Genomic DNA, 23,769 nt, shown 5'->3' with positions numbered 1-23,769 from the left:
CCTCTCCGTCCTTCCAGATATGTGTCCCCTTGATTCTCAATAGGATTGACATTTGTCCCCCGAAATAATCCGACCTAAGACCATTGATCTTTTGCTAATATACACACATATTCACATCAACTTTGATGCGCTGAAGGCGTTTGGTAGCTTCAAGTTATACAGTACCAAGGCACCCCAAAGTTATATCTCACTCGATACCGACAAAACGCCTTCTACGTTTATCCGGGCTTTATCCGATTGATATATCCAGAGATAATTTCGGGTCAAGTTAAACACCGTAAGTTCGCTTCTCCCACCTCTTGAGCAACGGCGTATACGCTTCGCGACATGCTTTCGCATTATCATTATAGTACAACCGTCCCTCTGGAAATTTCGGTACCCAACGAGGTGCTTTTTGAGATATTCAACAACCTCTCTACCCCCAACCTCGTAATTCTTACGTCCGTCTCCCGTGGTTTCAACGCCGTATCAGAACACATTCTATATTCTTCTATATCAATTAAGGACGTTCTCTCATCGTCTTCTTCCTGCCCATGGCGCACAGAAAGGTGTTGCCAATCTATCATTCAGCGCCAACATTTGGGCAAGAGCATTCGTGGATTTCACATTCGATGGCATATCGATGTCGATCCTTCCTCACCTTGCGACTTCGATTTTACAACAGCGCTCGAAAAACTCGAGCAGGTCCTTCGTAGCGGCATCCTTTCCTCACTCGAATCACTTGAACTCTGGCTAGGACCAGCAAATCGAGGTGTTCACCCTTCAATACCCCATATCATCGAGCGAATGATCCTTGGCTCCCATTTCCGACAACTCACCAGTTGTTCTCTGGGCGCAGAGTGGGCAAAAGGTTTACCACCTTACTCTGGCACCCTGGATAATTTCCTCGGCTCACTACAGTCTTTACGGCACTTGAAGCTGCATGACCATCATGCGGCTTTGAGTCTGCCTTCTGTCGCACTTCCTATTCTATCATCTTTCCGCGGTTCACCCGCTGCATCAGCGTCGCTTCTTCCGGGTAGGCCCATTCAATATCTTTCGCTCATCGGCGATGACTACGATGTGAATCAGGAGATTCTAACGCGGTTTGCAAAAACCACGGTCCCTCTTCGAGTTTTAGATCTGTCTGGAATGTCAGTGAGGCCAATTCTTCTCCGGAACCTAGCTACGCACCTTCCCTCCATTGAGGTGCTGAAGGTGCGGCTTGCATTGCGCCATACCCTACATTACGCTCTCACTGGCATAGTAAGTGGGCTCCGCATCGTTCTTGATCATAAATTCTGACGTTGTACATCGTAATAAAACAGCGGCTTTTGACTGGCTTGTCGTCCGTTCTGAGGACATTCCGTTTACTTGTTCATCTAGACTTGTCCCCCACTTCGGTTGCGGGTGGGGATGTTGAACAAGAGTTAAACCTTTGCGATGAATGGCATCGCGCATGCCCATCATTAAAGAGGATAACATTCCCTTCTCACAGAGAGTGGTTTCATCGGTTTGACAGGATGTGGATACCTACTGACATATGAACATCAGGAGCAAAGGAAATGTTCGAGGGTTTTATTATGGTCTAACTGCTACGCTTCCGTCTTGTGTTTGTGATTCCCCGATAATAACTTTGACTTCTCCCGCCCCTTGTCGAAAACAATTGTAAAGGATTACAGTATGTAAAAAATTATGCTCATGAATCTTCTGGAATACTGGCTAGTTACGGCTCGGAATCAGTCAAAATAACAGGAAAGGTTTGAAAACGCATGTTATTTATTCCGGGGAGTTATCGACGAATTTTGTTAGCATATTGCTTTGACACTTGGGAACGAAGGATCTACTTAATGCTCCAGCGTCACCTGTCCGTCACATAAATCCATTTCTTGGCGAGGCAATTGACTGATCCTCCAAGAGACAAGTTCTATTATATGGCTCATCAGCTTGTGCGTATTAGAGCTGATCCTACAGCTAAACATAGATATTACAGAAGCCCAATAACTGCTAAAGATAACAACATAAAGTCCAAAAATACTAGGGCGTAATGACTCGTGATGGGTACCAAAGGGGGTTCGGGGTTCGAATGAATCATTCAGAATCGTCGACAAAGATATCAGTATAGTGGTTGAGGATCGTCTCTATTGCCTAGAATGGAACACAATGAACAGGATGCTAGTTTTCGCGCGGGTTCGATTTACCTGATTTTGATATGGAGCATCTGCAATGCTACTCGAAGGGCCTGCAGTGGGAGCTGATTGTCCAAAAAGAGTTGGCCCGAAGACTATTGCTAAATTCTGGTTCGTCATTGAATTCTCGGAAGCGTGTTGATTGATCCTAGTAAGGCGATAAAGTTATCATCAAAGTGCAACATGGAATGGAAAGCACTGTACCGGTGCAAGTGTCCCAGGAGATATTTTAGGGTGGCGTAATTAGGATCAGGTAGATCGTTCACTCTTTCATGAAGCCGGATGTGGCGAAGACGATCATTTTCAATTTCTGATAGCGTGAATCAGTGAATCCATGGAAAACCAGCTGTGCACATACTGGCAGCTTCAATGAATCCTTGTTGCAAGCTGAACGTCATCAATGGCTCTGGAAGTTCTCGAAGCCACATTTTCAGCACGCTGGTGACATTATTGATATCTGAGGACCATTCATGATTATCTAGATTCACAGCTTCCAGGTCTGGTGGAATTTGCGTAAGTCTTTTGGTCTCAAGCGGTCTAGGTAAGCATACCTTTATCGAGAAGTTGTTTCAATTTTGCAACTTTGCTCGTCGCGCCACTGAGCCGGTAGATGCCTTGTGCATTCAGTCCATATTTTTCGATAGCTTCGCAACATTTCCTCATAATCAGAGGTATTTCTACGTCATCCCTCGCCATCTGTTCTCCCAGGTCAATACCGAATGTAAGGTGAATTTTGTCACGGCTGTTGGAACCATTAACATGCGTGGCCGAAGTAGATGAAGTCGGCGGTTTATCTGAATTGTGCGAACTCAACGGGGGCAACTACAAGATTCTCAATAAGTATAAAGCGAAAACCGACTGAAGTTTTCTTACGAATCCTTCATCTGAAGGGCCTTCACGCCGTGGCCCTCTGTTCGGAGAAACTGAATGAGCGTAGGCATAATTTTGCATATACGTTCTAAAGTCGCCACGATTATCGATGGCTTCTATTGCAGTTTTCAGCCCAGCAGAATGGCCCCCTTATATAGAGGTGTGAGTTTTTTCTTCAGCTCCTGCACTATAGTAGACCTTCTGACCTTCGTCTTTCGGAGGAACTAGTGTTGAGCCATCGTTCAGGAGAATACTTTCAAAAAGAAAAGCATATCGTGTGAGATGATACTGAGTGCCTAGATCAATTTCGTCCGAACATTCTTTCAATGCCTACTATAATAATGAGAAAAATCTACCGCGCTCAATCGACTCATCTTACCCGCAGGATACGTGGTAGCTGGAAATTGAAGTATTCTTGCCGCATTGCTTGTGTATCAATCACAGCTTTCCGAAATGCATCGGAAGCAGCAGACATACGAGACCTTATGTCGTCCTCTTGTCTTTGAATCTATAGTGACTTTCAGACCTCGGGATAGCAAAACATCTGGGAGGAATAGGGACTTGCATTTCCAGGGTTTTTCCCTTTGAGAAGTAAGCCGCCTTTGGCAACGGCTTTGCCTATCACGCGTTTTCCACCAGTAGTACCGGCTCTTGCTTGAACGGTATTGTCCTTGAAAGATTCACCCTCTTTCTGTAAAAGTAATCGTTCAAGCTCTTCAGTGGTGACGTCTAGGCGGTTCTTGCATTTTTCGGTAGCTGTCTCGGATTCTTGAAGCGCGCGTTCGTATCGAGTGGCAAGCTCTTTGGTCTAACCAATGAGAAGTAATCAGCGTTTCAACATCTTGTGAAAAGAGATAGAGACACAACTGATTTCCTGTTTTTATCGACCTCTTTTGCTATATTAGCCAGTTCTTCGCTCATCTCATTCAAACGCTGGGAAAATCTGATTCGATTTTCGCTTAGTACTTCGTGGACTTTCATAGAATTCTGCCAAGCGGCGACAAAACTCCTGGACATACCCTGAGTCATACATTCACAAATGACAACTAGGAGTACTTACCCGGCCTTTCCGTCATTCATCGAATATAACTCGGTAGTCGTGCGAGCTAACTTCTGTAAAGTTTTGCCGTATTCTTCTTCAATAAGAGCCCGCTTCTTGAAGAATACTGAAGCCTCCTGAAAGAACATTGAAGATGTAACGCGAGCATCTCAAGAACAAGTCAACTACTCGCCCTGCAAGAGACCATACTTTGCTTGATACGATCGAGAAGCAACGGTACTCCGCACTGTGAATTAAAAGTTCCGTGCCAAGATAAGTGCGCGTTCCAATTGAAACCTCATAGAAAACATACGTCCATCTCACATAAAGCCCTCAGAACGTTCTCGTCAAATGCTGTTTCTACAAGCTCGGGAGTTGGAGGTGGAATTTCCTGTGAGTCTGATAAAGCAGTTGGTGTGTCTCGCCATCTGGATCCTGAAGAAATTCCTCCAGAATCTGAACTTATACGTGGCTGAGGAGATCCGGAGTGCAATGGGTGTCCATGTCCGGTAGATTCAGTAGAGTCATCATGTGAGGTCAACGATGGCCGACGATATGAAGAGGGTGAAATTGGGTCGGATGGCTCGGAGCTGTGCCAGGCGCTCGAGGAGTACCCTTCCTCATGCATTATGCAGTATGTCAAATTGAAATTGTAAAATTCTAAGCAGCTCTGATCACGCGGTTTTATTTAATGCTTGGTCATTTCCCAAATGCAGGCCAAAGTACATATACACTGACTCTTCAACAACTTGCACTCCCCCGACTTTATGCCGCTCAGTGCTGACTTATAACTTATTTCAGGCTTTCCTTTTAACGATCTCAATGGCATGATGCCCTATATGAATGCACCAAGTCAAATAAACTTCAAAAATAATGCTCCTTCCACTGCTCCTTCTACCGCAAACCATGTGTACTCGTAACCCGCCCGATTACTTCGAAAGGCAACTTTCGCAAGGACGTCGCTGTTTCTCTGAAGTCCATGTTTGATCATGCATCAAACTATGCGGCTCAGTTAGAATCCCTTTTAGCAAGCATGACGCTGGAATCTTACCTCTGGCGACAAGTGGAGGTGCACTTGCCACAATCCAATTTATGGGAATTACTCAGCGCGCATGTAGTCGAATTGCAGTCAATCTGAAGAAATCTCAGAGAAGAGTAATAATGTCAATGGTGAGAAAAAATGTACCCGTTCGCGTCGAAATACGATGCAATGTCCACAGCTATATTCAGTCGCGATATTCAAGAGGTAACACATGCTTATTTGAAGGTCTGGGAGTTGAACGGTGAGCATCTGTTGTCATTCAGGGAGATGCTTTTATATTCTGAGCAGTAAACTAGTCGTTCGGGGTTCGGACCTTGGCCAGTATAATGAACAACCTCAGTATCTGGACTAAGTGCGCTGTGCGACGGAAAGAATGCAATTCCACAGGAGCTTGAACCCCGAGCACAAACTCATTCCCAACGCTCAGATAAAGTTTGGGGTCTTCATTTTTTCTTATAAATTCATTGCTGAGATTGAAAGAGCGCACAACTAAGATCATTTATTTGGATGGTATTTGTTTTTTTTTCGAAAGGAAGCTTGGCACATTTTGAGATCCAATCCCATGCAGATCATGATAAACGATGGTATCTCGCTCTAGGGAATCAGTGGGAATCGCGACAGCCCGGGAAGCCCCGAAGGGGTTTTCACCTGGTGCAGATAATGTCACACAATGCCCCGGTTTTTTTTCAACGGGATATCGTACCGGTTTGCGTTTCCTTTCAAGGCGCACTGGTGTCCTAGCGCATCTTTTTTCCCTCGTCGTAGATGCGGATATGGATTGCCAAATTCTTCAAATTGCTAGACTCCAGAAAATCGCGACTAACATATTTTCTCAACTTTTTTTCATGAATTTGGAAGGAGTTTGATTGACATCGCTGGCGGTACATATTTGTCGTGAGGACCAACTTGCATATCTCGATTATGAGAAGTTGCCAGCAAACTCACATTGGGCTGCACATCCATTGGCTTCTGCTCCACCAATATCAGATCGAGGTCTTTCGCATGTCCTCCTTGAAGTATCATGAACTCGGTAGGTAATAGGAATTCGAATGATGTTTTCTCTGAACTAGCTACTGACTACTAACATGTATCTTCCGTTCGTTGTATGGTTACTACCGTTACATTGGCCCACATTTTGACATAGCGGACAAAGTATGCATAGAATTTTGATCAAACTTAATCTAGTAAGGGCAACAGGTTTCCCTCCTCCATAGCCTACTCATTTGGAAAGGCAACCTTCCCAAGGTACGGTCTGCTCTTGCATCAATCTAACGGGCGCTCTTTCGGGACATCTTCAAGCAAAACACCAATCAACCATTACCGGACCTCTGGTCATAAGTAGAGATGCACTGGCTACAGTCAACTCTATGGACATGCTAAGGGTGCAGGTTATGGACAACTTGAAGCCTTAAAATACCCGATTGCGGCTGAATATGACACGGCGACCACAGCTCTGAGCTGAATTGATTTGCCAACTTCAAAGGGTAACACATGCTTAGAACTTCCAGAGTGACTGAGGTTAACAAGCGAGTTTTAAACCTTCTGTTGTCAGAGGGTTTAGATTATATACAGCTGAGTTTCCTTATATGCCTCTAAGCAATCGAGGCGATGACATACCACATCATCAAAAGTCCATTAATACATTTGCGTGTAAAATTGCCATCGTTCAACGAGCACTCGAAGCAGAGTCATCAGAGCAGAAATTCCAGCTGCTCCTGAACATTCAACCAAAATTACGAGTTCTGCAGATTGGTAGTATGTGTAAGCATTTATTACAGTTGTGCAAGGTTCAACTTGAAGGTCCACAGAAATTGAATACCCAAACTGTTCTCTCCCACTTTGAAAATCCAGGTTAAAAGATTGATCAAGTGTTTGACCATGGTGCCAACCTTGTCCTACTCATACAAAGCATTGAAGGCGGAGACAAGAAAGAGGCATTCAATTACCGATTACATTGCATGATGTTTTGCAGATGTGGGGTAGTATCCGTAGAGCATTAAGGCTCACATGAGTAAAAAGTGTCCAATCATTTTGACTGTGAATAGTCTGTTTCAAGAGACTAAGTAGGAGCGGTCTGCAAAACATTGAGTAGGAGTTGAAATCAATAATCAAGATGACTAAAGGCACCTTTCATCTCCATTGAACTAACAAAAATATGAGCATTGGTCAAAAGGTCAGGATGGTTCAGCGTACTAAATCATAGAAGTAATATCTAGTAAATTGGCCCACAATAGTCTGGACATGAATAGTCAGTCGTCGGTCTTTGTTCGGGAAGGACATGAGAAGTGCAATTGAGAACGACAGGAAAGACAAAACGGTCAGAGAGAAGTGCAATTGGAACCTGTCACTAGAATACGCCAAGGTACTGAGGAGTCGAGACTCCGATCGTGATGATGGTTCAAGGAAGAACTCATGAGGGGCGACTTGAAACAATCTCCCACATCAGGTCCAGATCACGTAGGATCACGTCCAAAACCGATCTAGAGGCTCATGGTTAAGAACTGTGCGCGTACCGTACTACGCGCGGCTCAGCGCACCTCGAGCCTCTCTTCCATTTCCAGATTAAGGTGTGAATTAGTAGAATCTCAATGTTGCGAGTCAGATGGCAAGTATCACCCCGTACTCGACCATCATTTCTTTCTCTGCCGAATACGTATCATATATCCCTTCGAGGCTTCGACAGTCAGACAATGTATGTGCCTAGAGATATCAGTTGCTAACTTGATGCTTGAACACTCTCTAAATAAATCATAAGTGGAATCCACAATGACTCTAGTACCACTCATACTTACTCTTGTTGGAAGTGATATAGTATACCCGATCGCAACTTGACTAGTAGAGAGTAGTAACCATGTAAATGGCACTGTCAAGAAAGCATACGTACTAAGATCGTCGCTGCAAATCCCCAATTTACTAGCCTGAGCCTTCTCTGCTTTGGGTCACTCTTCCCTCCTTAGTGCGCTCAACTCCATACCTTATGAAGTTATTGTCCTGCGTTGGACTCGATAGGAGCGGACGGTAGGGAATTGACGAAGAATGAGCATTGGTTGCATACTACATCGGTGAATTATTAATCTTCCTCCTTTGATTACGACTACTAGTTACGACTATGATTTATTCTAACTATTGTTTTTACCAGACACTTTTCGAAATTATGTACAGGTTTCCGTGTCTGTCATTCTTACGTTGGGGCTATGGCCTTTGGACATAAGAAAACATCTTTGAAAACATCTTTATACAATTTCAAATAAAGAGGGAAAACTTGAAGAAAGAAATAAAAATGCTGAAATGCACCAGGTTCCCTCCACCATAGCCTAATTATTCGGAAAGGCAATTTTCACAAGGGCGACATAGTTTTCCCCAGATCCACGTTTGAGCTTGCATTAAACTGAGTGGCCCAGTTAGAGCTAGCAGTGTAGGCCTGGCATCATTGGGACCTTACCTTTGGCGACAGGTAGTGGTGCATTTGATACAATCCAAATTATGGGATGCGCTCAGAGCGCAGGTAGTCGAGTTGCAGTCAATCTGGGGAATTGCATCGATGTATATCAATTATAAGCTAATGACATAGGCATGGTAGAACAAAGGGAATATACCCGGTCGCGTCTGATTGTGAAACAGTGTCCACAATCAAATTCGTTCATCAATGTCAACAAGTAGCACATTTTTGAGGAGGTGAACGACGGTGAGCATCTGTTCTCCATGGGTCTTCATATATATACCGTCTAAAATACCCTACACAACACTCAAGCCTTGGATAAAGTTTGAGGTTTGCACTCGAAAGTTTGAGCAGCTACTAGGAAACTAAGCGATCGAATCGATGCAAACTCATAGGAGGGATATAAAGCGGAATATGACATACACTGATACAATACCCGTAAATAATATGACAAGAACACATTAATTTGGTTTGAGTGTAACAAACATACAGGATCCGAACCTTCAACCATTCCCCACAGTGCATCGTGCAAAATAACGAGCAATGGCCAGACGCACTTGTTTCAGTCGTTCTAATGCCTCTTTCTCACCTCCGCCCTTGATGGTTCGGATGAGAACCGTTAGGTAGTCATCGCCAGAACCTTGAGAACTACGAATGGAAATTTCTTCCAATTTTCGTAGTAGTTCTATGGCATCACTAGAAGAGAACAGAAGCTTTGGCCCTGGGATTCGAAAACGGGATATCAATACTTTTGCAACGACATGGAAATAAGCTTAAGCATACCGTATTGCAGGAACTCGACTGCATCACACAAGAGTATCGGCCACCAGGATCTAGGTGCAATTTCGTCGCGGAGGAGAGCGAGAAGATCTAATGCAGCATTAGGATAATCCCGGTCAAGCCTCATTTTATGCATCTGTGAATATCTAACAGTGAACATCAAACGATGGGCGAATATTTGATGAGTGCGCGAGCTCGATTGTATCTCATCCATCGATGGAGCAATTTTAGAAGCATAACCGGCAAAGACAACCGGGCCTGTAATGAATTAAAAAGGTCGACATTCAATGCAATACTGTTTGTCATTTGAGAGAAATCACCAACCATTTTGGATGTATTCATCGAGAACTGCGTCAATCACGCGACCCAACCCAGTCCAATCTTCAGCAGATGTAGAGTACGACACGGCCATCCCGTAGTCTCGAGAACGCACCAACATTGTCGAAGCAATCTAAGACAAAAAGGGACATGAACTCCATTCAACAAACTCAAGAAAAAAAGAAAGACCTTGCAGACTGCCCGTCGCACTGATTCGCGACTATGTTCCAGACATATCGAGCTAATATCTTTCACGACCTCAGCCATCGTGTCGCCTGGAGTAAGCGATTCGTCTAGAGTGGCGGCATTTAAAGACAGAGGAACCCGCATCAGCACCTCATCCGCTTGCTCCTCACCTACCCTACCGCACGAGTAAAGGTAGGCAATGGTAATCCGCCACAAAGTTGAGTCTGAACGGAGGTATTCGGCATACGCCAGCACGTATTCATCGCGTTTAGTAACTCCTGACCTAGCTCAAAGGACAATCAAAAGAGACGAAATGAGGCAGGATGATAATGGTACTCGAAGTCTAATTCGGCATCCAGCAATCCCAGGGGCTCCATGATATCCGCCAAATGAGCGGAGAGCCACAAGTCGAAATCCGAGGCATGCTTCAAGACCTGGTCAGCATGACCAGAGAAAAGAGAAGAGAGCATCATGTCCTCTAGGTTTGTAGGGTCTGGAGGCATAATTTCCAGGACGTCTGCAACCACATCCCTGGATGGAGTGAGTACATTTAATAATATAATGACAGGAGGGGACACATACGGTAGATCCTGTCTTCTTAGCCTAGTATCCACAAAGATGCCCCGAGCAGCACAGACTTCCTTCCAATCCGCACCAAGTTCCTCGCAAACCCTTTCAATCACATCCCCGCGGCCCTCTAGGATGCCAATGAGATCACTCAAGGGATCCCACCAATCGTAAGATTCATCCAAGAATCGATCCATCTCCACACGCAAAGCTTTGACCTTGTCTTTCCATTTTCGGGATGCATATGCAAAGTCTCGTTCGGCAGTGAATTGCGGTAGCCGTGGATGAGATTCTACAAGAGGTATGAGGATTTTTACGAGTTCTTGCAGATCCTCCGAAGGGTGTTGTAGCAGGGTATTCAGGAAGAATAACGAGGCTTTTGAAAATCCTCGAATAGTAGACCTGTGACATGTGAGCTTTGACCGTGTTCATTGATATTCCGAGAATTACCTAGTGAGATATGACCAGAAGTTTTCATCCTCCCATGGATGATCCAGGGAGCTGAGCTGATCGCCTTCTTCCGTAGATGGCTCAATGAAATGTATGTTAAGCCACTCCATCAATTCTTCGCCGACAGGAGCGTCCTCGTAACCAGGTTCAGGGACAAAAAGGACCACGAACAAGGAGAATGTTGAATAAAGATTTCGATAGTGCTCTACGCTTAATTGAAGAGGCTCCGGACGAGATATCGGTTGCTGAATCAGAGTTCAGAGACTGCTCGCCAAGAGGAACAATTTGAAGACACACAGAGGCATGGATCCAACATTCTTTGATGAAGTTGACGTAGTCGACACTTAATTTTCGAATAATCTCCAAAGCTTGGCGCGTCTGGAGCCTGCAATTGTTGTTAGAAGGTCATCGGAGAAGCTATGGGTCGCGAACCAAGTTGGATCTCTTAAGTGCGCGTCTTTTAGCATGCTTTTGAACATTGAGAATATGACTACGGTGTCGGCGATGAACTATAATATTGCCTGCTGAGACCGGTTCTATCTCGTAAGTGGGAGCAAATTATATCATACCAGACGTCTCTCTGACGAAGGAACATCGTCGCATCCCGCAAGATAAACCGCTTCTGGCTGCTCGACAGTGGAGGTCTTCGACCCGGTTAAGTTCAAGGGAGCGAGATGTAATGCTAGAGAGTTATTGGACGGAGAGAATGATGCAGAGACAATATGCCCCGACTGGGCTAAGTCGGAAGATTTACCAGCTTCGACCAGAGGTGGAACAAGCTCGATATGTTTGGTATCCATTGTAGGATGTAAGATCAATAGCGCCGAGCAGTTGGTGTTCGGCGTTTAATTGCACAGCCACAATTCACTTCAAGTCCACCGGCGTGACCGTCTTTTTTACTGTCTTTACTGATATCACTTGGGGTTGTTCGAGCCATGTCCAGAATCGGGATTCAACATTCTAGAGTATAGGCATATATCGAAGCTCGATGATTTAAGTATTCAAATGAGGTGAAAAGATAAACAAGTCTGTCTTCCTTGAAGCTCTGAGAATCGGATAAATCTGTTCATTGTGTATGTCCGCTGAATGTCCGTTGGCAGGTAGTCGGATTCTAACGAGGACACGAAGTCTCTCACCATGGTCTTTTCGACCGCACTCAGAAGTATCGGATTTCCATCTATCGCGATCTTGATCAGTCTCGACCAGACTTCGAAGTTCGAATGCTTCGGCCATACATTTAAAACTATAGGCACACTTTAAGGTGTCAATCAGTGTGAAGCTCTAAAAAGGGCACGCGAAGCACCAATTTGGTCTGGGGAGGACCCCAAAGTACTATGTATATGAACCTAGGTACCGGAGGTGGTATGAAGGTCCCAGCCGGGCCGGAGAAGGAAAAATATTCACTGCGTGGACCACAGAGACACTAAAATTCGGGGTCTACACATTCTCCACTTCAAACATGAGTTTGAAACTCTGAGGCCCATGTAGCGACATGGCGTCAAGAACTATCAAAATCTAGTTCATAGATGATACCAAAGCGTTCGGAAACTTTCTCCAAAAATGTCCGGATTCTGCCCGAGTTCGAGCTCAAAAATCCTAAAACTTGTCCCGATTGATATACAGCATCCAGGTTCATATAATACTTTGGGGGTCCTGTCTGACTGTCTGGGGATGGTGAGAGGTCGATTTGCTGTGATCCCAAAAAAAATTGACGTTGATTGTACAGCAAATAATTATAATGATACAATAGCAAGTAAAGGATACAACAACTCTCGGAACAAATCCTATGCACTCCTATGCACCGAAACCATATAGTGTGCGCCCTGAACGCTTCAGAGCGTATACGACATCGAGAGCAGTGACCGTCTTCCGTTTTGCATGTTCGGTGTATGTTACAGAGTCCCGAATGACCTGACAGAAGATAATCAAATAAGTAAAACCGAAAGAACAAGAGGACAGACGAGACGTACATTTTCGAGGAAAATTTTGAGGACACCACGAGTCTCTTCATAGATCAGACCAGAAATACGCTTGACACCTCCACGACGTGCGAGACGACGAATAGCAGGCTTTGTTATGCCTGAGCAACAGCAATGATGAATATACATTCACAGCGTACAACGAAGCAGATATACCCTGGATGTTGTCACGCAGAATTTTACGGTGACGCTTAGCTCCTCCTTTTCCAAGGCCCTAGCACTACAGTCAAAAGAAGATCCCAGTCCGATTTGCCAAAACGCCTTACCTTTCCACCTTTACCACGGCCAGACATTGTGATTATTGAGATTTAAAGGAAGAAAGTCGAGAGTCAAGATGAGTGACGACAAAAGCGTTGATTATGGGAGGGGCGGCAAGGAACCCGGAATAACTTGTTTATATCAGTCCGCTAGGTGGCTGTGCTCACATAAATTTGTTGAACGGTCTCAACGCGCTCGATCACGTGCAGGACAGCGCGTCGCGTTTATATAAATAAAGGAAGTTTTGAACTCCGAATTATCTTCAACTTTCACTACCACACCACAATCACCACTCAACTTCAACTTCTTTCTATAACTCGCCATGGCCCGTACCAAACAGACTGCTCGTAAATCTACTGGAGGTATGCGAGTTTCCTCGGCGTCATTTTATTCCCGCCTCAATAACTGGGCTTTCAGGAAAGGCTCCTCGTAAACAATTAGCTTCAAAATCGGCCACAAAGTCGTCTGCTGCACGAAAGACTGCTGTTAGTGAACTTCCATCATCTTTGCTCGTTTTTCTTTGCTCACCAACTTTATAGCAAGGCGCAGCTGGTGGTGTGAAGAAGCCTCATCGATTCAGGCCTGGAACTGTCGCTCTTCGTGAAATTAGACGTTACCAAAAATCCACCGAGCTGCTCATCCGCAAGCTTCCTTTCCAAAGACTTGTTCGTGAAATCGCTCAGGATTTCAAGGTGCGTGAATTGTTTTTCTGTACCTTTTACCTTTTCTCATTATGCTCCAGACCGATCTTCGTTTCCAATCCTCAGCAGTCATGGCTCTTCAGGAGGCCGCGGAGGCTTACCTTGTCTCGCTATTCGAAGACACCAATCTTGCTGCTATCCACGCTAAGCGTGTTACCATCCAGCCCAAGGATCTTGCTTTGGCCCGTAGATTGAGGGGCGAGCGCTCATAATGGGTTTTCTATCGCCATTTTGTTTTCTCTCGATTTGTTCGATACCACACTGTAACTATAAAGTAATCTTGTAACTTATACATACTCTCCATGCATTCATGCCTCTCAATAAACATGCGTATGCTATACTCCTGCTATACTCCAACCTCTTGCTATCGTGGACTGGACTGCCTCTTTTTTCACAAAAAGAAAAGTTATTATGATTCACTAGCACATACATATGTACCCAGACTGTAGTCGATGTCAGTTAATAACGAAGGCCGATCTCTACCAGCTCTACCCGTATCGGGCTTTTAGGTTGTACTACATACAGCAAAGTTTAGCTCACAGGAGAGATCAACATCGACCAACGATCATCTATCAAGCCTCGAACTACATACACTTTAAACACAATACTACATCAACACTTCAGTTCCTAGCCGTCTTCACCATGGCCTCAAGGATCAGAGGTACCACAGTGAAACTCTTCTTCAATCCATCACCAACATTGCTCCAATATCCGTTCTCCTTCATTTCTTTGCACTTCTGCCCAATCATGAACGAAAGCTGACCCGCTCGAATCCTGGGATGCTTACTTGTCTGAGGAAACACTACGCCATCAATAGTAGCTGCTGCGACTGCAGAAGGCCAGCGTTGGTGATCAGATATAGTCTTGTTCTCTGACTTGGCAGTCTTAGCGAGTGGTTGCATGAGAGGAGGCACACCGTCGTGATTTTGGGTTGTAGGGGATGCAGAAAATGAAGGCGATGAAGATGACGATAATGAGGATGACGACGACGAGTCCGGAGAAGCACTACCTGTTACCGCGCTACATGGAAGATCAGAATGCGGAGGAATCAGGCAGTTAAGCTTCAACTCACTTTGAAGTTGAGTTACTATCGGAATCGGCAGACGACAAATTCTTAACAGACGCCGAAGCAGCCGAGGAGCCAGTTTCAGCACCTGCAGTCGACGAAGTACTGGCAGACGCCGCGGCAGTGCTATTTCCATTATCATTATTGGCTGAGGAAACGCTGGCGGACGCTGAAACAGAGTCAACATCGCCTGATGATGAGGCGCTGGCAGACGCAGAAGCGGAGCCAGCATCAGCGCTTAAAGAGGAGGAAGCACTGGAAGATGCTGAGCTCGTATCGGCCTCTGAGGACGAGGAAGCAGATGCCGAGGTGGAGCCGTTATCTGCGCCAGCGGACGCAGAAGCGTTAGCAGAGGCCGTAGCAGAACTAGAATAAACAAATCAGTACGAGAAACCTCTAGAGATTTGGAAAGTATCTTACTTGGAGTCGGCTGAACCAGCGCTGCAGGGAGATAATGAGGCATTGCAGAAAGTCACAAAAAGGACCCAGTACTTACGTTGGCGTTGGATGAACCGCAGGGCTGCTACTCGCGTGTGTGAGCGCATAGCGAAAAGGGAGCAGTCAGAAAACGGTACTCACAGTGCAGACGTGGCAGACGTAGGAGCACCTCCATCAGCGGCAGAGGTACTGCTGCTATTAGAAATTGCGATGAATGAGGAATGATGATAAGATAAAATAGAAGCTCCGCTCACAGGGCCGAATCCTCGTCCGAGGGAGATGAAAGTTTTGACATACCGCTTTGAAGAACAAGACGATAAGAAAAGGGACCCAAGAATGCCAAATGAGAGCTTACATCGGCATTGAAAGACAGACCGTCAAGAGTGTCATCGCTAACATCACGCTTAAAGCTAGACGAAGTAATCCAGTGGACTTGGTCATTGTAATAAGCTGTACGAATCGAGGGGGAGATGATGGAAAGTATCGGATTGTTGATTTTGCACGATTGAGAAGGACACGACCTGGCCAGCAGGGGTTTTCTTCAACAGATTCTCTTTGTGGACGTGGCCTGCACTACGAGATGAGAGACGGGACTGGAAAAGGGTTTCAAATTTCGTTCCGATTCTATAAATACTTGGGAACTTTTTTTTGATCAGTGATGCAAGCACGGCCTGCGCCGATATCATCGCCGTATCAATGTATACATTGCCTGTGGGCTATGCTGCAACAGAAACCGCCGAACCGGAATGTTCGAACTATCATTCGCGTTCAGGTCGGATATTAAATGGCTGTTAGAAGAAAAAGTTGAGACTGGGCGAAGCAAATGGAGACTTGAGGTATATAGAGACAAGCGCCCGTTGATTATGTACAGAATTTACCCTTTACTTCAAACCACGAGGTCTTCCTCTTAAATTCTTTCGAATCCTTAATGAACAGTTCAGCTCCATACACTGTACACACTCATGAGCTCAACCCTCCTCTCCCTCAACCTATATCAGGACCAAGCACCGCATCTCCGATGGATCTCCTTATTCTTCAAGTCAAGGCTTTCCTAGATGCTGCAGAAGACGTGGAAGTCGGTCCGGAAACAATACAAGAATTGCTCCAGTTGATTGCGGATAGACAAACGACAAACGTTGTAGATTTGGAACCAACACCAGATGTAGAGGACGAAGACGATGAATGGCTGCCTGGCCAAGAACATAACGATGTGGAACTCGACATCTCCGCGCTGTTCACGAATGCGCATGATGGTGCAGGTGTTCATCAGCTCATCTACCAAGCTGTAGCTTACTGTGCAGATAGAAACTTGGACAAAGGAGGAACGTAAAGAGATGATCAGCTTTTTGAAAGAGCGAGGTTCGATTGTCATTCGTCTTCGCGACTTCGTCTCATTTGAATTGAAGGAATGGGACATTTTGTACGCAAATACGCGATAAATCGTGCAATACCGATCCCAACATTGCTCCTGGCTTTCGGGATCAAGCTGGTATGCTAAATTACTGCTATCAATGCATGTTTCTGTCACTGACTACCAATGCCATACTAGTGTCCGGAACTCCAGAACAGAAGTAATCCTACACTATATTACTTCCTTCGCGTAGCGATGTGGAAAGAGTTTGTCCTTTCCCTTCCTTTCACCTGATTTTCCTTAAGTTGTGGTGTTTCGACCGTGTACTTGTAGACTGCGACTGCGAGAGAAGTTATCTGAGTACAACACAATCTCAGATGCCGTCAACCTAATACGGAACAGCAAACGAATGTTGATACTGACAGGCGCTGGTATAAGTGTGTACATATATATCATTCGAAGACAATCCCTTAAACAATTACTTTTAGGCGTTTCTTGTGGCATACCAGATTTTAGATCCCGTAATGGGTTATATGCTCAATTGGGCGATTATGAGTTGGATGATCCTCAACAGATGTACGTGTGTCTTTCTTGATTCTACGAGTTGGCTCCCAGGTGTAACACTTCGGCATGTGTATAGGTTCGATATAAATTATTTCCGTGAAAATCCATCAGGTTAGTGTATCCAAATTGAAACATCCTTTCTCTATTTGCTCATTTTTTGGTTTAGTATTTTAGTGAGTATGATATCCAAAGGCTGTTGCGAAGTCCTAAATGTTGAATGAATGCCTGCGTGTGTCCAGTTCTTTTGCTAGGTATGAGCACCCCAATTGAACATATATTCTGCTTGTCTCATACTCTACGATAGTCAGATATTTCCTTCAAATTTTGTACCTTCATCCTGCCATCGATTTATTAAACTTATTGAAGACAAAGGCCAGGTAAGTGTTTCGATGCATCACTGTCAGCAATTTGACCAATATTTTAACCAGCTCCTTCGTGTAAGGCCCTTGACCTCACCCGTCACCTCCAATCGACTGACAATCTTCAGAATTATACACAAAACATAGACACATTGGAAACTGTGGCCGGCGTAAAACGGGTTCTTCAATGTCACGGCTCCTTCGCTACCGCTACTTGTTTACTTTGTCGTAGACGAGTACCTGGGTCCGAGATAGAATCGGACATCATGCGTCGGAAGGTACCGTTGTGTCCGGTATGTAATCCTCCGTCATCGTCGACGTCGACGTCGACGCCGAAAAACGGCAAAAAAATAAGCAAGAAAAAGGCTAAGGGGGAATGGGATAGTGATTGTGAAGACGAAAGTGACGCTCCGACATATCCCCCAGGGATCATGAAGGTAAACACTATCAGATATTGTAAAGAGATGCGATTGAACTGTTTTTCTAGCCTGATATCACGTTCTTTGGCGAAAAGTTGACTGACGATTTTGACCGCTCACTTGAAGAAGATCGGGACAATGTGGACTTGTTGCTCGTCATCGGTACCTCTCTGAAGGTCGCGCCTGTTGCGGACATCTTGTGTGAGTACAATATCCTCAATGTCCTTGTTACTGTCTTTGCTAACCTTGCACGAAAAAGCGCATCTCCCGCATTCCGTTCCTCAGGTAAACCGACCTTCGTTTTTTTCTCATATGCCCTGCCAAACCTCCTCATGTAGATATTGATTAACAAGACTCCCATTAGGCATATCAATCCCGATGTAAGCCAGTTTATCTTCTTGCCAAAGTCCGTCGTTCATCCTCAAATAGATCATCCTCTTGGGAAACGCCGACGATATTGTAACGTATATATGTGCTGAACTTGGTTGGGACCTACCGCCACCGACGTCCTCCTCCTCGTCGTCTCCGTCACCCTTCGCCGGACGGATGCAGCCTCCCCGCGGAAATATCAAAAAGCGGTCATCATCTGGTTTAGAAGAGGAGGCAGAAGAAGGGCGACAGGAACCTCGAAGAGTAGATCATAGGCACGTCTTTGTTCGAACTCAATTATATTGATTTCAAGTCACGACTTACAAAACATACATTGAATAATTTTCAGTCATGTCTGGTTATTCTCGGGCGCGGAAGGCGGGAAGTGGCTTTCTGAATTAGAAAGACAGTTTGAGAATGGGCCTACAAGTCTGAACCGGTCAGAATCGTCACCTCCTTCATCGGCTACTCAGACACGAGCCTCGTCGCCTGGGACGGCTGATTTGCGAAGGGAGGTCAAGAAGGCGCGAATCTCTTGAGCGAGCCTATGCCACTGTCTTGCTATACTGGATAAAGCTGTAACCTCTATCAAGATATATGATTATTTGATGCTTGACCGCTATTTCGTAATTGCTTCATCCATTAAGTGCCCAGGAAACAGGTATGTTACTATACTTTTACATACGAAAGAGAGGGAAACAGTGCACTCCACAGCGGATCTTCTCTAACCTCATCACAAGAGCTCGCTACCGTCTTCAACATTGACCTATCTCCTTCCCTGATGACTAGCGTACGGTAGCAGTATGCCTGCTTGCATGCTTCCTTGAGCTTTGTGTTCGTTTTAGCCAAGAAATCGATGGAGGCGATTGGGAGTGATTTGGAGACCGCGTCTGTAGATCTGAGATTGATATTTACCAACTGCAAGAACTCCCAGCATAGTCATTCGAAGGCTATAACAATCTTTTAAATTTTGAATACCTTCTTCGAGGAACGCTGATTCCGAAAACATAAGAAGCACGATCGATGAGATAAAATTTAAGTATGGGAGGTGGTGTGCAGGTAATTAAATGTAGAGTACATGCTCTTCGAGTCACAATGGAAGAAATGCAAGGTAGGCAGGTAGTTGATCTATGAGGCAATCACATCACAATGTCGAAGAAACTTGTGTATGAAATTTTTGTGGGCGGTTCTGACACGGTGTCGATCCAATTTCGGAAAACAACGAGGATGAAAAAAGGGTACTTTGAAAACATGATGTAGATTGAGAGTCGGAAGATCGGAACAGCTTATCCCATTCCACTATTTAGAGAACGGAGGCAGGTGATTTAAGCTTTTCATATTTTCAGTCCGGAACCACGAGTTGTAGAAAATGCAGATTGGATGCAGAAGGACAAAAGGGGGTCGCTCGATGTCGCCCTCATGGGGTAGGACGTGCATGAGTTTCTGTCGGTTCGGAGCCAGTTTTGTTTGCCAAGATTATCGTTTTTGACCATTGGAGGTATTCCACTTTTCGGAAGAACTGTGGCAATATGCATCCATTTGAATCACCCTCGGTGGCGATAGTCTTGTCATGTTTCGCAAAGAAGGTCAGTCCGTAGTCCAAAGCTTTCTTGACGTCAATGTGGATAACGATGACGGTGGAAGGCTCTATGTCTGGTCATCATATCATCATTCTTTCAACCACGTTTATTCAACAGAGAGAAAAGACGTGTATAACGCACGCGAGTAACCGAAATACTCTGGAACGGTTTGTGATAAGGTGATGAGACGTTCGTTCAGCCTTGTTCTGATACCTTCAAGACCTGAGAACTGAATATCAGATCGAATCTCAGAACTCGGGCAAACATGCGGGGTATACGTGACGTACGGATTTTTTGCCACTCATTCCCGTCTGCATAATATATGCAACCCTCAACTTCACGAGCGTTTCTGATTTCCTTCCAGGCTGGATTGACGAACTGAAGAATACCAGTTGGAATTCTGGATTTTTTGGGGTTCGAATAGCGACGCGCACCTTGAGACTATGCCTCGCAGTAGCTCTAATCCACCATTGATGAGGACGAAGTTCTTTGACTTGTAACCGCTTCAGAGGATCTATTCTGGCGAGTTCTTTAAGGTCAGGAAGATTGAGATTTCTGAAAGGGCTGATTCTAAGCTAAGCATAACAGAAAACATATATCCTCGTTCAATAATTGATTAAAGAATCAAAGAAAATCACTCACAACTTCGTCTACCAATGCATAGCCATCCGGTCTGACATACAAATTATGATAGCGAGCCCCGTGGCGGAGAAGCCAGGCGAGTCGTGGGCCGACCTTTGCCGTTTTGACGTTGATTATTTCGAACCAGTCCTTGAAGCGTTTGTGTCCTTGAGTAGAAATGTTATAATCCTTCTATCTAGGGAGCGAAATCGGATAGACCTAGCCTCTCAGATTTTGATATGAGTGCTGAGGTAGAATAACCTTGTATCTGTACAGAAGCGAGGAATAATGGTAACCTGCCATTCAATGAGCTGGCGAAGAGCATGCAAGGACCATGAAAAAGCCACCGTTACACTGGCGCCCTATTTAGCGCCCACATTATTCCACTCCCTCCTAAATCTTCCAAGACCTCGAAGGACCTCGAAAATGTGTCTACCCACTCTGCTTATGCATTGTGAAACATTGAAACCTTGGGTGTTACACTGGTATATTTTGTGCGCAACTTTCTGCTGACTGTCACGGCTTGAAGTTCGATGATTCCATATTCAAAGCGAAGGCACGGCGCTCTACGACGTTGTGAATTGAGTTCAGTGCCTCTCTCCAACTCCGGTTAGATACATCTGTTTCCATTGTCGGGATAGACTCAATTATCATGGATACTCCACCTGCATCGCTTCAGAACACCAGCATACCGGACGGGCGGAGTTGCGGCCTCTACGGTAGAGCGCGCAGCGAGACGGTGAAAGTATCAGGTGCTCCCCTAATGCTCCCCCATGTAAATCACCGACAAAGACACGGTGTTTATCATATTGTCAACTGTGCGTATTGGAGCATATGGTATAGCTTCGATTTGGATCTCACGATCTCTCTCCATGTCCAGTTCAATTGAAAAAGCCAATAAAGTCAACAGGTTCTCGATATCAACTTTAGGTACTCAATACCTTTCCACACGGTGAGAGACAGCCTGCATCAAAGAGTCCGCGAGAATCCTTATTTTCTACCATAGGGTGCTGCCCATGAAAATCTATTCTTTCTCGGCAGTTTAAGACAATTGAAGCGAAAGGCAGAATGCTCAACAAATCACATATCACGATTGGGTATATATAAGGCGCATGAGAAGAGCATCCTTCCTTTATCGACGACAACGATGTTTTTCCCATCTGCTGTCTTCGCCCTCTTGCCCTTGACAGTGCTCGCGACTCCCCTTTCCTCCCGTTCTGTCGTTTATGCGGACTTTGCCACGAAGCATTCCTGGGGAGACTCTACTCCTTCCTCCACCTGGGTCCACCACTCTACTCCTGACCCTTCGACGCTCTTGAAACTTCGTTTTGGTTTACGCCCATCTAACTTGGACACACTCCTCGAACATTTGTCGGAGACGTCTGATCCTTTCCATGAACGATACGGAAAGCATCTGTCCAAGGCTCAGGTTGACGAACTTATGAAGCCCACGGACGAGACCTTGCAAGAGGTCAAGGAATGGCTCAACTGGCATGGCATCGAGGACGATGCGCTTATCTCTACCTCGGACCGTGTGATCACGGTCGCCATTCCGGTCTCTTTAGCTGAGACGCTGTTGAACACTAAATATCATGTGTATTCTCACACAGATTCTGACGAGAAGATCATCCGTACATTGGAGTATTCCCTTCCTCGTCACCTTCACGACCACATTGATCTCGTCTCGCCGACTACATATTTTGGTACCACCAGAAGCATGAAGGTAACCAGCCACTTGGAGCCAGACCGTCCAGTATTGAGTCTCGGTAGCGATGTCACACCATCGAGCAGCTGCAAAACAACTATCACACCCACTTGTCTGAAGGATTTGTATAACGTATGTCATGGTTATTGGAAAAGCATACTCTCTTTCACATTCCCTACAGACAATCAACTACACACCAACTGAGACTGCGGTCAATAAGATCGGTATCACTGGATATCTTGAACAGTTTGCTTCCAATTCTGACCTCGCCACGTTCGTCAAGAGTTTCCTTCCCCAGGCAACTAATGCGACCTTCACTCTCACGGAGATCAACGGTGGACTAAACACTCAGAACGATCCGGGTGTGGAAGCTAATCTCGACGTGCAGTATGCTACTGGAATGTCTTGGCCCACTCCTATGATATTCTACAGGTATGTATGTTTTACCGGAGCAATTCAAGAACAAACTGAAGATTAACATGTTATCCTCAACAGTACCGGGGGAGAGCCTCCGTTCATCGCCGACTCCAACGAGCCCACGAATACCAATGAACCATATCTCAATTGGCTTGATTTCATCGCAACCGTTGCCGATAATGATCTTCCGAACACTTTCAGCACAAGTTATGGAGACGATGAACAGACAGTCCCTGCTGATTTTGCAACCGAAGTCTGCAATGCGTTCGCCACCCTTGGAGCTAGAGGCGCCAGTGTCATGTTCAGCTCTGGAGATGCTGGGTGAGTATAGCCCATAAGCGCTGTATTAGACTATCTCAATTTATGACATTTAGTGTTGGCGGAGGTTCATGCGAAACAAATGACGGCACAAAGAAAGTCATCTTCCAGCCCGCTTTCCCTGCTAGGTACATTATGTTTGCGATCCAGGATCCTACAAACAAGTTGACTCATATTCTATCCTCAGCTGCCCCTTTGTCACCGCTGTCGGTGCAACTACTGGCATCGCTCCTGAAGTCGCAGTAAACGAATTCCCCTCTGGCGGTGGATTCTCCAGGCTCTTCGCCCAACCCAGCTATCAAACCTCCGCAGTTTCCGCCTACCTAGCGAAGATCGGATCAACAAACGCGGGACTCTTCAATGCGTCTGGCAGAGCCTACCCTGACGTGGCTGCTCAAGGCGAAGGATTCCAAGTCGTCGTTGGCGGCAGAGTTGAGTCTGTTGGTGGAACGTCGTGTTCTTCACCTACTTTTGCTGGTGTGATTGCTCTCTTGAATGACTTCAAGTTGGCTAAGGATGGGACGACTCTTGGATTCTTGAACCCCTTGCTGTATGCTAATCCTAGTGCGCTCAATGACATAACGAGTGGAAGCAACCCTGGCTGTGGTACGAACGGATTCACGACGAGTACTGGATGGGATCCAGTACGTATTTTCCTTCCAATCAAATGGGGTCGCTTGTTTAGCTGACCTATTTCTTTTTTGTCAATTAGGTAACGGGGCTAGGTACTCCCAACTTCGTTGAGCTTCAGGCCATTGTTTGAGT

The 23,769-nt window shown here is 45.4% G+C and overlaps 8 protein-coding genes across 8 annotated transcripts; 3 read left to right on the top strand and 5 right to left on the bottom strand.

The window, feature by feature from the left end:
* Positions 1 to 327: 327 nt before the first annotated feature.
* On the top strand, positions 328 to 1,526 carry C8R40DRAFT_1037470 (uncharacterized protein; the record flags this gene model as incomplete). Its single annotated transcript, XM_046223669.1, has 2 exons — positions 328 to 1,245; positions 1,308 to 1,526. The coding sequence occupies 2 exons, from the start codon at positions 328 to 330 to the stop codon at positions 1,524 to 1,526; spliced, it is 1,137 nt and encodes a 378-aa protein (XP_046089984.1).
* A 342-nt stretch (positions 1,527 to 1,868) lies between these two features.
* On the bottom strand, positions 1,869 to 4,758 carry C8R40DRAFT_1087721 (RhoGAP-domain-containing protein). The gene is made up of 13 exons (XM_046227383.1): positions 4,391 to 4,758; positions 4,271 to 4,324; positions 4,099 to 4,214; positions 3,906 to 4,047; positions 3,604 to 3,846; positions 3,418 to 3,546; positions 3,245 to 3,368; positions 3,042 to 3,187; positions 2,720 to 2,990; positions 2,527 to 2,667; positions 2,373 to 2,478; positions 2,181 to 2,316; positions 1,869 to 2,127 (listed from the first exon to the last, which is right to left on the bottom strand). The coding sequence occupies exons 1-13, from the start codon at positions 4,703 to 4,705 to the stop codon at positions 2,071 to 2,073; spliced, it is 1,980 nt and encodes a 659-aa protein (XP_046089983.1). The 5' UTR covers positions 4,706 to 4,758; the 3' UTR covers positions 1,869 to 2,070.
* Positions 4,759 to 8,942: 4,184 nt separating this feature from the next.
* C8R40DRAFT_684723 (Nup85 nucleoporin-domain-containing protein) lies at positions 8,943 to 12,008 on the bottom strand. The gene is made up of 10 exons (XM_046235865.1): positions 11,429 to 12,008; positions 11,292 to 11,368; positions 11,157 to 11,244; positions 10,860 to 11,104; positions 10,425 to 10,811; positions 10,179 to 10,373; positions 9,846 to 10,125; positions 9,663 to 9,789; positions 9,342 to 9,596; positions 8,943 to 9,279 (listed from the first exon to the last, which is right to left on the bottom strand). Exons 1-10 carry the CDS (start codon positions 11,657 to 11,659, stop codon positions 9,062 to 9,064), a joined length of 2,103 nt encoding a protein of 700 aa, XP_046089982.1. The 5' UTR covers positions 11,660 to 12,008; the 3' UTR covers positions 8,943 to 9,061.
* Positions 12,009 to 12,653: 645 nt separating this feature from the next.
* Positions 12,654 to 13,052, bottom strand: C8R40DRAFT_1036812 (histone-fold-containing protein; the record flags this gene model as incomplete). The annotated part of the gene is made up of 3 exons (XM_046223615.1): positions 12,654 to 12,770; positions 12,830 to 12,939; positions 12,995 to 13,052. Coding segments are annotated over 3 exons (285 nt in total), but the record flags the coding sequence as incomplete, so codon positions are not given.
* Positions 13,053 to 14,183: 1,131 nt separating this feature from the next.
* Positions 14,184 to 16,146, bottom strand: C8R40DRAFT_1087647 (uncharacterized protein). Its single transcript, XM_046227382.1, has 7 exons — positions 15,657 to 16,146; positions 15,556 to 15,600; positions 15,443 to 15,496; positions 15,360 to 15,386; positions 15,284 to 15,304; positions 14,870 to 15,229; positions 14,184 to 14,817 (listed from the first exon to the last, which is right to left on the bottom strand). The coding sequence occupies exons 1-7, from the start codon at positions 15,740 to 15,742 to the stop codon at positions 14,418 to 14,420; spliced, it is 993 nt and encodes a 330-aa protein (XP_046089980.1). The 5' UTR covers positions 15,743 to 16,146; the 3' UTR covers positions 14,184 to 14,417.
* An 83-nt stretch (positions 16,147 to 16,229) lies between these two features.
* C8R40DRAFT_1166858 (DHS-like NAD/FAD-binding domain-containing protein) lies at positions 16,230 to 18,669 on the top strand (the record flags this gene model as incomplete). The annotated part of the gene is made up of 16 exons (XM_046230919.1): positions 16,230 to 16,554; positions 16,607 to 16,660; positions 16,708 to 16,790; positions 16,851 to 16,918; positions 16,986 to 17,089; positions 17,141 to 17,228; positions 17,293 to 17,327; positions 17,383 to 17,389; positions 17,456 to 17,467; positions 17,521 to 17,593; positions 17,645 to 17,653; positions 17,704 to 18,012; positions 18,063 to 18,195; positions 18,254 to 18,279; positions 18,333 to 18,374; positions 18,424 to 18,669. 16 exons carry the CDS (start codon positions 16,230 to 16,232, stop codon positions 18,667 to 18,669), a joined length of 1,614 nt encoding a protein of 537 aa, XP_046089979.1.
* A 907-nt stretch (positions 18,670 to 19,576) lies between these two features.
* C8R40DRAFT_684175 (KptA family-domain-containing protein) lies at positions 19,577 to 20,927 on the bottom strand. The gene is made up of 6 exons (XM_046235864.1): positions 20,789 to 20,927; positions 20,586 to 20,731; positions 20,378 to 20,518; positions 20,231 to 20,321; positions 20,085 to 20,165; positions 19,577 to 20,016 (listed from the first exon to the last, which is right to left on the bottom strand). Exons 1-6 carry the CDS (start codon positions 20,865 to 20,867, stop codon positions 19,781 to 19,783), a joined length of 774 nt encoding a protein of 257 aa, XP_046089978.1. The 5' UTR covers positions 20,868 to 20,927; the 3' UTR covers positions 19,577 to 19,780.
* Positions 20,928 to 21,711: 784 nt separating this feature from the next.
* Positions 21,712 to 23,767, top strand: C8R40DRAFT_1066645 (subtilisin-like protein; the record flags this gene model as incomplete). The annotated part of the gene is made up of 6 exons (XM_046225803.1): positions 21,712 to 22,401; positions 22,451 to 22,701; positions 22,765 to 23,007; positions 23,061 to 23,132; positions 23,192 to 23,648; positions 23,717 to 23,767. 6 exons carry the CDS (start codon positions 21,712 to 21,714, stop codon positions 23,765 to 23,767), a joined length of 1,764 nt encoding a protein of 587 aa, XP_046089977.1.
* Between the last annotated feature and the right edge of the window lie 2 nt (positions 23,768 to 23,769).

Source organism: Lentinula edodes (genome assembly GCF_021015755.1).
Source record: "Lentinula edodes strain Le(Bin) 0899 ss11 chromosome Unknown C8R40scaffold_5, whole genome shotgun sequence".
In the NCBI taxonomy this organism is placed as follows: domain Eukaryota; kingdom Fungi; phylum Basidiomycota; class Agaricomycetes; order Agaricales; family Omphalotaceae; genus Lentinula; species Lentinula edodes.
This window is presented reverse-complemented; position numbering and strand designations above follow the sequence as displayed.

What these genes read in the sequence shown, in the direction of transcription:
- C8R40DRAFT_1087721 (XM_046227383.1), bottom strand. Translation starts at nt 4,705, where the DNA reads ATGCATGAGGAAGGGTACTCCTCGAGCGCCTGGCACAGCTCCGAGCCA. An exon ending in GCCCTTCAGATGAAGGATTC is followed by an intron (nt 2,991 to 3,041) that starts GTAAGAAAACTT and finishes AGAATCTTGTAG; the next exon opens with TTGCCCCCGTTGAGTTCGCA. An exon ending in CTCCTGGGACACTTGCACCG is followed by an intron (nt 2,317 to 2,372) that starts GTACAGTGCTTT and finishes TCGCCTTACTAG; the next exon opens with GATCAATCAACACGCTTCCG.
- C8R40DRAFT_684723 (XM_046235865.1), bottom strand. Translation starts at nt 11,659, where the DNA reads ATGGATACCAAACATATCGAGCTTGTTCCACCTCTGGTCGAAGCTGGT. An exon ending in CACTTAAGAGATCCAACTTG is followed by an intron (nt 11,245 to 11,291) that starts GTTCGCGACCCA and finishes CAACAATTGCAG; the next exon opens with GCTCCAGACGCGCCAAGCTT. An exon ending in GATGCCGAATTAGACTTCGA is followed by an intron (nt 10,126 to 10,178) that starts GTACCATTATCA and finishes CCTTTGAGCTAG; the next exon opens with GTCAGGAGTTACTAAACGCG.
- C8R40DRAFT_1087647 (XM_046227382.1), bottom strand. Translation starts at nt 15,742, where the DNA reads ATGACCAAGTCCACTGGATTACTTCGTCTAGCTTTAAGCGTGATGTTA. An exon ending in GTCTGTCTTTCAATGCCGAT is followed by an intron (nt 15,601 to 15,656) that starts GTAAGCTCTCAT and finishes TGTTCTTCAAAG; the next exon opens with CGGTATGTCAAAACTTTCAT. An exon ending in TCGGACGAGGATTCGGCCCT is followed by an intron (nt 15,497 to 15,555) that starts GTGAGCGGAGCT and finishes AATTTCTAATAG; the next exon opens with CAGCAGTACCTCTGCCGCTG.
- C8R40DRAFT_684175 (XM_046235864.1), bottom strand. Translation starts at nt 20,867, where the DNA reads ATGGCAGGTTACCATTATTCCTCGCTTCTGTACAGATACAAGGTTATT. An exon ending in ATGCATTGGTAGACGAAGTT is followed by an intron (nt 20,519 to 20,585) that starts GTGAGTGATTTT and finishes TGTTATGCTTAG; the next exon opens with CTTAGAATCAGCCCTTTCAG. An exon ending in AGAGTATTTCGGTTACTCGC is followed by an intron (nt 20,017 to 20,084) that starts GTGCGTTATACA and finishes TATGATGACCAG; the next exon opens with ACATAGAGCCTTCCACCGTC.